At 36.4% G+C, this 13510-nt stretch overlaps 2 protein-coding genes across 2 annotated transcripts in view; one reads left to right on the top strand and one right to left on the bottom strand.

Moving 5' to 3' along the window:
- Positions 1-6391, top strand: part of Dhod (dihydroorotate dehydrogenase 2) — a 173569-nt gene extending 167178 nt beyond the window's left edge. Inside the window, exon 9 of the transcript XR_016548788.1 lies at positions 6371-6391. The gene's annotated coding sequence lies outside the window, so the exon portion shown is untranslated. The remainder of the gene's footprint in view (positions 1-6370) is intronic.
- LOC150103221 (solute carrier family 66 member 2) overlaps positions 1-13510 on the bottom strand; it is a 456400-nt gene that overhangs the window by 65901 nt on the left and 376989 nt on the right. Inside the window, exon 8 of the mRNA XM_090397709.1 lies at positions 5640-5714. Coding sequence (XP_090253835.1) covers positions 5640-5714 — 75 coding nt within the window. The remainder of the gene's footprint in view (positions 1-5639; positions 5715-13510) is intronic.

Raw genomic sequence — 13510 nt, 5'->3', positions numbered from 1 at the left:
TAAGAAATTTCAGAATATTTCTTTCCTCCCTACTCACCTGAACAAAATTTCCACATGATTAAGTTAAGTGGTGGAGTAACTATCACCTACAAAATAGTGCTCTACTGAAGGTCGCCACTTCTTTCCACCTCAACATACTCACACAGAATGGTTTCTATAAAAGTTCTCAACTATTTTATGGAATTTTTTTGAACAAAAAACAAAACGCTCTCCCTTTTCAAACTGAAAATGTGGCTCAGGTCAATGATCTTTTATGGTTTGGTCATGATGACTCCCAGATTCACAACACTTCCTTCCTCAGCAACTAACACACATTGCTCACTTTAGAAGTAAAACAAAATAACTCACCAACTCATTTGGCTTCTAGATTTTCCTATATACTAAAATTATATCCACACAAGATGTATGTAATAGCCAAATCTCATTACATACATCTTGTGTGGATATAAATGAAGCCTAACAAGCCAAAACTTGTTAGGCTTAATGGCTTGTCAGAGCCAAGTAACTTGGCTTCATAGTAACCTAATTAATACTCTGACAGGGTGGTTAATCCTGCTTGCATGTCTGTCAATTCTGTGTATTCTCTTGGACTTTAGACATGCCTGCATTTTCCTGTTCCATCTTTTTTATTGAAGTGTGCCTGCATTTGATACCAATGTATTAATCTCTGAAGATGCCAATTTAACTTTCGTAAAATATAGGAAGTAATAATTAAAGTTTTAGTTATTGTTTAGTCCGTGTTCTAATTTCCTGAAACAACATCACATATGTATTATTCCTTATCATGAATGGAATGCAAGTAGAGTCTGAGTCTTTGGTTTAGTTGTATTATAGACAAAGCAATTAAAGCTATAAGGCCAGTGTGTTAGTTAAGTCTGTTAACTGCATGCTCTCAAGCTGATTTGTCTATTTTGCGAGATGAAGAAGCAGGTTTCTTCTTGAGTTTTAAGGAAAAATCCCTGCCATTTCCATATGAGACTGGCTAACTCATCTTTCACTTGAAAACTTTTATAGAGGTTTTTCATGTCCAAGGTGATTTGAATCCTAGTCGTTCAAACTAAAGATCAATACTAGCTGAGCTAGAGACACTCAGACACTCTGTAAGCAAAGCAACACTTCTGCAACTGCAGAAGCATAGAAAATCTCTCATCGTTGCATCCAATCTTCCTTTATGTTAGGTTTAATGGTTTGTTAGAGCCAAGTAACTTGGATTCATAGAAATCTAATTAAAGTTTGACAGGGTGGTTAATCCTGTCTGTGTGTCTGTCAATTTTGTGTATTGGTTTGTTTTTTTTGAGGGATGAAAAACCAGATTTTCAGAGGAAGCCCTGCCACCTCTATATGAGACTGGGTACCTTGTATTCACTTGAAAACCACTTATAAGGTTTTTCACATCCTAGATTTCACAAGCAAGCAGAAGTGTAATACTTCTGCTATTGTAGAAGCATAGGAAATCTTTCATCATTAAACCAATCTTCCTTTACATGTTAGGCTTAATGGCTTCAGGAAGAAACCTTGAGTCAGAGTCAAGTAACTTGGCTTCATAGAAATCAAATTAATGCTCTGACAGGTTGGTTAATCCTGCCTGCATGTCTGTCAATTCTGTGTATTCTTTGGCTGGTCTGGGTTTTTTTTTTTTTGAGAGAGAGAGATGAAAAACCAGAGGGTGCTTAAGGGTCAAAGCTGTATAACTGTGAGGAGACCTCCACATAGCCTTCAAAGGAATGCGGAGAACCGACCAGGGCTTCTGACCTAATGTCCAATCCTCACCTTCTCGTGGTGCACCCTGTTGGGTATCTACCTCGATACTGAACGAACGAGGATGGGCTGCCAATTTGGGATTTAGCCGACCAATTTATATTCTTATTGGTTAAACCAAAATAATAAATGATGGTACAACATGACAAAATTTCATGCCAGCTAGGGCGTCGCCCGGTTAAACAAGGCTCCCGCTGTTTTCTCCAGGGAACCAGGGCGAACAGCGAAAAGTCAGCTACTGGAACAAACCCTAAAACACACCCCAACTCAATATCACTAGAGTTGAAGAACAGTACTATCAACATAAGAAGCCTGAATGGCAAAGAAATGGAGCTGACTAAGGAATTAGATAAGTACCAGATCGACATAATAGGGGTGACTGAAACAAAAAAGACAAAAACTGGTGAGATCTTTCTGAGCAATAAATACAAAATGTTATATTCAGGCAATGACAATCAAGGAAAAGAAGGAGTAGCCATAGTATTCAACACAAAATACGAGGCTAATATTTTTGAATGGTAGGCAGTCTCAAGTAGAGTGATGTGGATAAATACGAGAATGAGGAATTGGACAATGAGAATTATTTGTGCCTATGGTCCCACAGAAGGTTCTACTAAGGTAGAAGTGGAGGAATTTTTTGATGCTTTAGAAAAAGCAACTGACACAATGAAAAAGGAAAAGTTGGTCCTTGTCAGGGATCTGAATAGCAGAGTAGGAAATGATTGTCAGACATACAAAAATATTTTGGGAAAATTTGGAGAAAAGAGCAAAGCTAATAATAATGGCAAATACCTGTTGGATTTCTGCTCAGCACATGGACTGGTTATTACTAACACCATGTTCCAACATAAAAATGTGCACAAATTCACATGGAGAGAAGAGGCAAGGAATAAGAAAAGTCTCATTGACTATGTTATTGTTGATAGTGATGTTTTCTTCCAGGTGCAGGACACCAGAGTGTACAGGGGATTTGAAATTGGAAGCGATCACTATTTAGTCTTGAGCAGGATAAAATTGAATTTCATATTGAAAAGAATAACATGTAAGAAAGTTTTAAAGCGAATAAAAGTTGAGCAGCTCTCAGATGTGAACTGTAGACTAATATATACAAAAAGATTATTGAAGAAAAAATGAAAGAGTTTGAGAACAGGAACCAAACCTTGGAGATTCAGTGGCAAGCCTTGAAGAAAACTCTGATTGATTCAGCCAGAGAGGCATGTGGTGAGGCTGTCTGCAAGGATAGAAAAATCAGGACTCCCTGGTGGACACAGGAAGTTAAAGAGGCAGTGAAGGAAAAGAAGAAATCATATCAAAAGTTCCTGGCAAATAAGTCAGCTTTTGCTCTTAGAGAATACAGAGACAAATGTAAGAAAGCGAAACACTGTGTAAAACTAGCTAAACAAAAGTCATGGGCGGACTTTGGCAAGAATATAGAAAATAAATATCATGAAGGTGGTAAGATATTCTGGAGGTTGTTGAAGAAGCTTAGGAAGGGAGGAAAGAGTGCTGTAAAAGGAGTTAAAGATGACAAAGGTGACATGAAAACAGGAGAAAAAGATATCCTCGAAGTATGGAGTAATTACTTGGAAAAACTGCTAAATGAAACAAGCAGTGATGACAGCACAGTGATAAAAAACACTGACCAGGCATGCAGTCAGGAATACATATCCATACTTGAAGTAGAAAAAGCCATCAAAGGCTTGAAATGTGGAAAGGCAGCAGGAGTAGATGATATTCGACCAGAAATGCTGAAGTATGGTGGTATAAGAGTCTTACAGTGGCTGCACTGCATAGTTCAGAAAACCTGGACAGAGGGACGAATTCCCGATGATTGGAGTAGAGCTCTCATAGTACCCATATATAAAAAGGGAAATAAAACTGAACGTGAGAATTACAGAGGAATTTCCCTACTGAGTGTTCCTGGCAAGATCTATGCAAGTATACTTGAGAAACGGATGAGAAGAATTGTGGAAAAAAAGCTTGGTGAAGAATAAGCTGGATTCATGCCAAATAGAGGCTGTCAGGATCAGATCTTCACTTTACGACAAATAGTCGAGAAAGCATGAGAATACAAAGATCTGTATTTAAGTTTTGTTGATCTGGAAAAGGCATACGACAAGGTGCCAAGAGAGAGGCTATTCAATATGCTACAGTTGGTGTCAATGGGACATTATATCAAGCAATACTTAATCTCTATTTGAGTTGTAAGTCGACAGTTAGAATTGAAGGAAGTACAGGAAGATGGTTTAATGTTAAATCTGGTGTGAGACAAGGATGTACATTATCCCCCTCTGTTATTCGTGTGTAGAGGCTTCTGATAGACCTCTGTTATTCATTATCTATATGGATCACATTATGAAGGAAAGTGGTATTAAACATGATATCAGAATTGGAGATGTTAATGTCAGCTCTTTGCTTTATGTGGATGATGTTATACTTCTGAATGAATCTGCTACAAGTTTGTAAGATTCCCTGACTAAATTGAATGACTGTTGTAATAGATATGGTATGAAGGTCAGCATTAAAGAGATAAAGACAATGAAAATAGATAGAGTTGTTGAAAATGTCAACTGCGTTGTGAACGGGGAGCCTGTGGAACAAGTAAAACATTTGAGCTACTTAGGCACGATTTTTAGTGAAGATGGTAAATAAAATATGAAAATAGACAACAGAATCAACAAAGCTGGTATGGTAGGAAGTCAATTGAATAAATTCATATGGAATAAGAGAGAGATTAAGTCGGAACACTAAATTAGCTGTATACAAGACAGTGTTCAAACCAGTTTTAACTTATGGATCTGAGAGCTGGGTCAGAAGTAAAACACTTGACCAAAGACAAAGACTGCAGATACGAGAGTCCTGAGAAAGATTAAAGGCATGAACAGATGGCATCAATGGCAATATCATATTAAAAATGAGGATATTAGGAAAAAACTTGACATTGTCGGCATCCAGGAATGCATTAGCAGAGCTAATCTCAGGTAGTATGGTCACTTAAACAGAATGGACGTGGAAAGATTAGCAAAACAAGTGTTCTCTGCCAGGTTGGCAGGAAAATGACCCAGAGGAAGACCAAGATATAGGTGGATTGATACAGTACAAAGTGCCTTAGACGATAGAAATATAAGATCTGATAATATTGGAGTCTTGACAAGTAATAGACTGATTTGGAGGAAAATTGTAGATAGGAAGTTAGTAATTATGTAAATTTTTCATGTAGTACTATCATATCTGTACACTCCTTGAGGGTACATGTCAGTAATTCGATGATGATGATGAAAAACCCAAGTTTCAGTAAGAAAACCTGCCACCTCTATATCAGACTGGATAACTCACCATTAGTTGGCAATGTGACTGATCCTAATAAGAAATGAAATGCATCCTGGTGCAAGATGCTCAATCTTTGCTATAATCAAAAGATTTTGCTAAAATCAATATACAGCTCCTAAAGGGAGGTGTTTTCTCATGATAGTAGATATTTAAAGCAATATATAGCCTAGCTCCTTTTAGTATGATAGTTAGCATAATTAATCTTATTCTTAGTATGGATGCAGTGTAACTTGTTTATATGAAGTTCTGAAGTATGAATAGCTAGAAGATGAATTAAGAACTTTGTTCCAATCAACTGATGAAGAAATGAAAATGGGTTAGTTTTAAGAACGTACATTTTATGGTGAAATCCGGATAAACAATTTAAAAAAAAAAGAAAAACAGCACATAAACAAAAGCAAGCAATGATGCTTTTGTAATTGTACACATTACAGATACACTTAAATATTTAAGACAAGGATATCATGTTTAAGAAGAAAAGAGCAGAAAAAAAGAAAAGAAGAAGGAAGAGGTAAAAAGAAGTAGGGTTAATATCATAAGGGCAAACATACCCCAAAATTCTCGAGATGAAGAAGGAGGATGTAGTTTAGGCTCTTCAGGATCCACAGCATCCTTGTCTTTATTTTCTGTGGAGTGGTTAGCATGACAGAAATTGTTTAATAAGTTTTTACTTTAATTAAATTAAAAACAAGTTTTTGTTTAATAAGAAGTGATTTAAATAAATATTTTAATATAGAAGAACACTTTTCATGATAACAAACTAAACTGATCCAAAAAAAAAAGTTCATAGTGAATTATGTATATAATTTCTGGGAAAACTCCCATGTTACTCCTCTTGATAAACTATTATAATTACGGCTATTTTGCCTGCTTCAAATTAGAAAAACCCGGGTTTTTCTAATTTAATTTTCCCAAATTGCCTACCCCTCCCCTCCACACACTCAGTAGTTTTTGGACATCGCAGAAAGAAGGAAAGCCGCAATACCCAGAAAAACGTATGTGTAAATTTCTCTTCCTTATGCTACCTATACTTTTTAGTAAATTTACATCTAAAATGCCCTAAGAATCCGTGAGTAAATAGCCAATGACATTTAAACAGGGGAACTCCTAAACTGAAGCAGGCAAAATAGCCGTAATTATAATAGTTCATAGTGAACATTTATTATTACCCCCCCCTTTTTTTTAACAAGTTTCCAACAACTAAAATGTAAACTGTCTTCTTCTGAATAGCAACAAGCATTAAGATTAAAAAAACAACAACTGATGTATCTTTTGCTTATAGTATATAAACAAAGAATCCAAGAAGTATATATATTGGTATCAGCTTCCCATGACTTCTTCCTCAGGCTGTAAAGCATTCTGAAAGGGGAAATAATTTATCTCCAGGCCTACTCTGAGCCAAAAATAAATATCAGTGATGATGTCAATAAAGACAAAAAATATGCATGTACAAGTTACTTTTAATTAAAGTTTATAATTTCTCTAAGTGTTATTAACTGTTTGCAAATTCTTCTGGTTCATCAGAAGAATTTGATGAACAAAAGGATAAATCGTGCACCAAATAGAACTAATCTTCGATGTTGCTTCCAAGATGCAGGGGATATCAGAAATAACCTCACATATGGTATTCCAGAACTTGGTTTCTACACAACTTAATAACACCAAATGAACTATTTTATATATATATAAAAAGTTTATAAACTGGCACACAATAATGAGTAAGTGAAACAATTCAAATTGTAATGAACAAAAGATCTAAAGTCCTAATTTGGCACCTTCTAACATTGTAAAAAATGAAGTATTACAACTATGTAGGTGTTGGCAAATTAATGCAACCATACTTGTTCAGTTAAAGAGAATTCTTCATAGCCATGGCTGACTTATCAGCTTTAGTAATCACAATATTTTTATTCATATATATATATATATATAGTTTTTAAGGCAGCTATTTCATTCTGTGGTATATTACTTTTTTGGTGATTTAGCATTGTTTAGGATGCTTGCTATATCTAATTGCACATTATTAGACATTAAAGGTGGAAGATTATAGATGCTTCGTTCTACATTCATCATGATTTCTAGTTTTGTAACTTGTTTGGATGTAATGGCAAAGTTATTAAACAGCTCTATATCTGCTCTACATGAAGTTTTAAATACTGTTTTAATGTTTTTGTTATTTAATTTAATTTATTCAATGGTTTAAATACTGAACTGTCCATCACATCTCTGAAGTTTTGGCAAAAAAAAAAAAAAAAAAGAATTCACAAAAGTTAAAAGCAGGCACTTGAAGAAGTTTGAAATCCTACAACAGCGGCAACATGCTACATTCTGACCACAACTTCGATGAGATTGCTTGGTCAAAAATTTATCATTGCAGGTGCTTACAGAAGAAGCTAAGAATGCTCACAGTCTGGTCATAACTTTGCCCTTAGACTCAAAAAAAGTGTGAAAACTATAACATGCTGCTTTGTGATCCGAAGACTGATTTGAAATCATGTAAAATATAAGCCAGTTCATAAACATCTTTTTTAATAAAATAGTTTATTTGGTGTTGTTAATACCATTAAAATAAGTTATGAACAATGTCCCATGTTCCTATGCATCCTGCAATTTTTAGCCACATGCAATATTTTTCAGGAATACTGAGAGTGCAATGCTGGAGTTTTATTCTGAGCAACTTGTAATATGCTAAATTTTTCTTGGGCTGCCATGATGCACTTGTTAGAGAACCATGGATTGGACTCACTTTAGGCATGATTTGGCAAAGTGGCAGAAGGATATTTTGCTAGCTGGTCAAGAAACTTACTGATTCATTATTATTTATGGTATACTATGTATACCTTGTATATTATCCCATGTATACTACCCAGTAGCCAACAGTAAAGGAGTGTTCCAGCAGAACACCATTTTACTTACTGTTATATCAAATAATATATCAAATGAGGGATGTCCACTGTCGGTGACAGGTTATTTTGCGCCCTAGGCAAAGTTTACAAGTGCGCCCCTTATTTCACAAGTTGGATATTTTTTAAAATGAAATTTTAAATATAAAAAATAAAATTATTTTGGCATGCTTTATTAATAATATACAAAGTAATATACAATATGTATAATATATGAAAATCAAAATTTTAATTTTTCTTGCCTTCAATTTTGCAAAAGTTTCTACTATTTCCTTTAAATCTAGTGTATAAGCTAGCTCGTGTTTGATTGAAATTGTTCAATAGTAAAATAGTGCGATGTGTGAGGGATAAGGAAAAAGAATCGATACCTAAATCATATATCACTATTTTATTTTGACATTTTAGTAATGAATAAAGCATAGCTTGAAGTTTTGCCCCCCCCTTCATGGCTTGTACCCTAGGCGGTTGCCTATTTTGCCTAAATGGTAATGCCGGCCCCGGAGACATCATTTAGGTCCCTATAATGTAACTTTATGCGGATGATGTTATACTTCTAAATAAATCCGCTACAAGTCTGCAAGATTCTCTGACTAAATTGAATAGCTGTTGTAATAGATATGGTATGAAGGTCAGCAATAAAAAGACAAAGACAATGAAAATAGGCAGAATCATTGAAAATGTCAACTGTGTTGTGAATGGAGAACCTGTGGAACAAGTAAAACATTTCAGCTACTCAGGCACAATTTTTACTGAAGATGATAAACTAAATATAGAAATAGACAACAGAATCAGCAAAGCTGGTATCGTGGGAAGTCAATTGAATAAATTCATATGGAATAAGAAAGAAATTAGTCGGAACACTAAATTAGCTGTATACAAGACTGTGTTCAAACCAATTTTAACTTATGGATCTGAGAGCTGGGTCAGAAGTAAAACACTTGACCAAAGACTAGAGACCGCAGATATGAGAGTCCTGAGAAAGATTAGAGGCGTGAACAGATGGCATCAATGGTAATATCATATTAAAAATGAGGATATTAGGAAAGAACTTGACATTGTCAGCATCCAGGAATGCGTTAGCAGAGCTAATCTCAGATGGTATGGTCACTTAAATAGAATGGGAGAGGAAAGATTAGCAAAACAAGTTCTCTGACAGGTTGGCAGGAAAACGACCCAGAGGAAGACCAAGATATAGGTGGATTGATACGATACAAAGTGCCTTAGACGATAGAAATGTAAGATCTGATAATGTTGGAATCTTGACAAGTAACAGACTGATTTGGAGGAAAATTGTAGATAGGAAATTAATGATGATGTAATTTTTTCATGTAGTACTGTCATATCCTGTACACCCCTTGAGGGAACATGGCAGGAATTTGATGATGATGATGATGATGATGATAATGTAACTGGTGTGTTTTAAGGGGAAGGGGCATCTGCACTGCATATAGGGGGGGAACTAGAGCCATTTCTCTGAAGCCCAAACATGGTAGCTGGCCAATTCAGCCAATAAGCAAGTTAAGGTAATGTAAGGCAGTGTAAAGCTTTTTCCATCTAGATGTCCAGATAACATTTCTTCCAACTAGAGAAGATATGCCTTTGTGGCAGCAATACTTGCCAGGTATGCTAGAGCCCTATTTGTGGAAACACGCTACACCAGAAGAAGGTGTAGCGTGTTTCCACAAATAGGGCTCTAGCATACTTGGCAAGTATTGCTGCCACAAAGAGAACCTAAAGATTTACTTGGCTCGAAAAGGCTATATATTGTGCATAACCACCCTTTAGTATCAATTTAGTAGTAATAACATAAAATAAGAATACGGATATTATATAATAAAACAGTAATTCAACTGGATTAAAAATGAATTGATGGAATTCGTAGAACTCTGTTAAATCCACCTATAATAAAACATAAAGTGAATGGCGTAAGGTGGTATATGAGTTTCATCATCCAACTGCTGCTATCCTGCTTGGCAGAGGGCTATAATGACAGGAATGCATATAAAAGCCAGAGAACCTAAAGTCCATCCTTTAGGCATCAGTTTCAAATGTACGTGCATTCTTTAAATGGTAATCCTATCCATAACATACTGAAACCTACATGAATACTGCTGCTGAATAAGCACCCAGTAATGTACCATAGGGATTTAAGGAGTGCTAGCAAAATATGCCCTAGATCAGGGGGTGTCCAACCCGTGGCCCACAGGCCATATGTGGCCCTGGACTGTCAGTAATGTGACACCATAAGAACTTAAACTTTTAATATTATATGATGCAAAAAATATGCTGTCTTTCTTTCCGTTTTGATACAGGAATTTGAGAATAGGTTTCAAGATTTCAGAAAAAATTATCAATTTTTTTGTATATTTGCAACTCCATTTTCAGTCGACATAAATACATTACCTTTGAATTTTCAAATGGAAGGTATAAAGTTGCAATCAGATATTCAACTCAAAGAAAAATTTGATCATGTCTCTTTGCTAGATTTTTATAAGACCTATCTTCCCAGAGAAAAATATCCTTCGTTTCACAATCACGCTTTATTTGTGTCACCACTTTTTGGTAGTACGTACATTTATGAACAACTATTTTCAAGAATGAAGCATAAGTAAAGTTAGATCAAAAATTTCTGACGAGAACCTTGAGAGCTCACTAAAAATTCAACCACTTCCATCAAACCAGACACTGATGCATTGGTTTCACATAAACAAGGTCAAATATCTCACTAGTTTTGTATTTATACTGCCATCTTTTCTTTAATGATAGGAGGGTGGTCTGAAAAGTTCTCAGCCTCGACCATAGATGGCAACACTATCAGCAAGATTTTTTTTTTTTTTTTATCTAAGTTGGTACATCTGTCATAAGCATGCATGTGAAATTGCAAGTCATTCTATCAAGTAGTTTGTTTTATACAGCTGTCTGAATCAAAAGTGTTGTCTGTATCCCTTGAGATGAATAAAATTGAGTATCGTGCAGTTATAAAATTCTTTGTAAAAGAAAGTTTAACACGAAAATAAATTCATTCGAAGTTCATAAAAGTTTATGGGCACTCTTCTTCATTTTCGACAATTAAGAAATGGGCTGCCGAGTTTAAACGTGGCTGCACCACCCTTGAAGATGATCCACATGAAGGGCATCCAAAAAGTGTAACACCAGAAATCATTGGTCGAATGCACCCTATTCTCCAGATTTAGCTCCCTCTGACTTCTATCTCTTCCCAAAACTAAAACTTTTCCTCAGTGGTCAGCGTTTTTCTTCGAATCAAGAGATGATTGCAGCTGTAGCGAGGTATTTTGTAGATCTTACTGAGAACCACTACAGGGATGGGATAATGGTGCTGGAGCATCACTGGAATAAATGTATTAGTCTTACGGGAGATTATGTTGAAAAATAAAAATAATTTTGAAATTATAAATTTGTTTTTTCATTGTTAGGCCGAGAACTTTTCAGACAACCATCGTATAATAAAAAATTTTAAAAAATAAAGGAAGTTTTATTACTTATATACATTGACTATATTATACATTTTATGTGTGGCCCAAGACAATTCCTCATCCCTCAATGTGGCCCAGGCAAGCCAAAAGTTTGGAGACCCATGCCCTAGATTATCACTTGGCTACAGTTGCTTTGCATCATTCTAACTAAGCATGACAGAACCAAGGCTTTGTGTTGTTGCTATTATTATACCTTGTCCTTCCAACTGTAAGAAATAACAGGAGCCAGAATTAACCACTCCATATAACATTCCTCAAGTTTTCAATGCTGATGTTCTTTGGGTCACCTTAGGCATAACAGTTTGTTTTTGTTGGATAGGCATGATATCAATGATTGTCTGTTCTTAAATATATCCCATTTGGAATAATTTTCAGTGCATGTGCATTAAGAAACATTTCCTTGCTATTTGACTAAAGTAGCACCACATCTACTGGACTTTAAGATTCTTCATCTGCCTTATGCAACAATCAACTGTTTCTCAGCACTCGTCCAACTTAACACATTCGCTGCCAACTATAAGTATACTTATAGTTAGTAAACCAGCTACACAAGCCAGCTACGAGTATACTCATATGACACTTACTGCCAGCAACAAGATTACCATACTGACCTTGAAGAAGTGAAAATGCTTGGCTTGTGGAGCTAGGATCAAAACTGTGTATTCTCATAGATGGTATATGCTCTGCACAAGCCAACTGCGAGTATGCTCGTATGATGCTTTCTGCAGGCAACGAGATTACCGTACTGACTTGAAATTGCTCGGCGTACGGGAACAGATTATGCCGAAGTAGCGTGGCAGCGAATGTGCTAATTTCTGATGATCACGCCATTTTCAGTATATCCAAGATACAGCAGCATATGACTATCCTACTGGTACAATGGCTTAAGATACTTTTCCAGTTCATCTACCACTGCTGTCATCATCCATTCAAAGTAACTCTCACTGTCTCTGCCCATGCTCTTTTATCCCTCCCTCCCCTGCACACTTTTGAATGCAGATAACATCTCCCAGGCAATCTACTGCCTATTTAAGCAAGTCTCTTAAGTCATACATTACTGGGGAGGTGTTGTACTATACACCTGAGGATATAAATGAGCGCAAGGCAAGTAATTACTATGGAAGATTTCAGCTATTGGGGCATGAATTGGGAATAGAAAAGGACACACGAAGAGAAGGAAATGGAACTTATGCTACTTTCAGGGTTTGAAAGCGCTAAACCTTGTGACAGTATCAAGGGATTTGTCCATAACCAAGGTGGCCACTTTGCCTCTGAATGAGGGAATTGATCTGCAGTCTAGTTGGGGGGGGGGGTATAAGCATTATTATTATTTAGGCCTCCAAGGAGTCAAAAGACTCATTGCTGGAGGTCCTTCCTAGGAAACACAAGTCTATCATGACTCATCATGGGAGGTCCCTCCTAGGAAACACAAAGTCTATCATACCACTCCTTAAACTCAATAACTGTTCTCGCTCTCACCACTCTATCAAGCAATGCATCCCATGGTTCAACCACCCTCTACACAAAGAAACCACTCCTCAACCTCTTGCTCACAGTTTCCTTTCGTAACTTCCAGGAATGGCCCCTTGTCATCACTCCTTCCTGCTGTTCAACCAAGCGAAAGAAATCCCTAGTGTCAACCCTGTAACCACTTCTCAACAGTTTAAAAGTCTCAATCATATCACCTCTCCTTCTTCTATCCACCAAACTCTGCAGTCCACATTCCCTCAGCCAATCCTCATAACTAACATTGTACAGTCCTGAAACTGTCTTTGTTACCTGCCCTCCGTACCCTTTCCACAGTTAATTTATCCCCTTCAAATCCTGGGGACCAAATCTGAGAACAATAGTCTAAGTGTGGTCTGATAAGGATCTTATACAACGGAATGATAACTCTTTCATCTCTGCAGGTCAGCGTCCTTCTCATTATTGCAGCAATCCTCTGTGTTACCTTCACCACCTTTGCAATATGTCCCTTGAATTTCAGGTTTCTATCAATCATCAACCCCAGATCTCGTCTCCCCT

This window comes from Typopeltis vanoorti, chromosome 9 (assembly GCF_054136105.1).
Source record: "Typopeltis vanoorti isolate ZY-2024b chromosome 9, IOZ_Tvanoo_1.0, whole genome shotgun sequence".
NCBI lineage: Eukaryota > Metazoa > Arthropoda > Arachnida > Uropygi > Thelyphonidae > Typopeltis > Typopeltis vanoorti.
The sequence above is the reverse complement of the archived record's forward strand: the minus strand, read 5'-3'. Positions and strand labels throughout refer to the sequence as shown.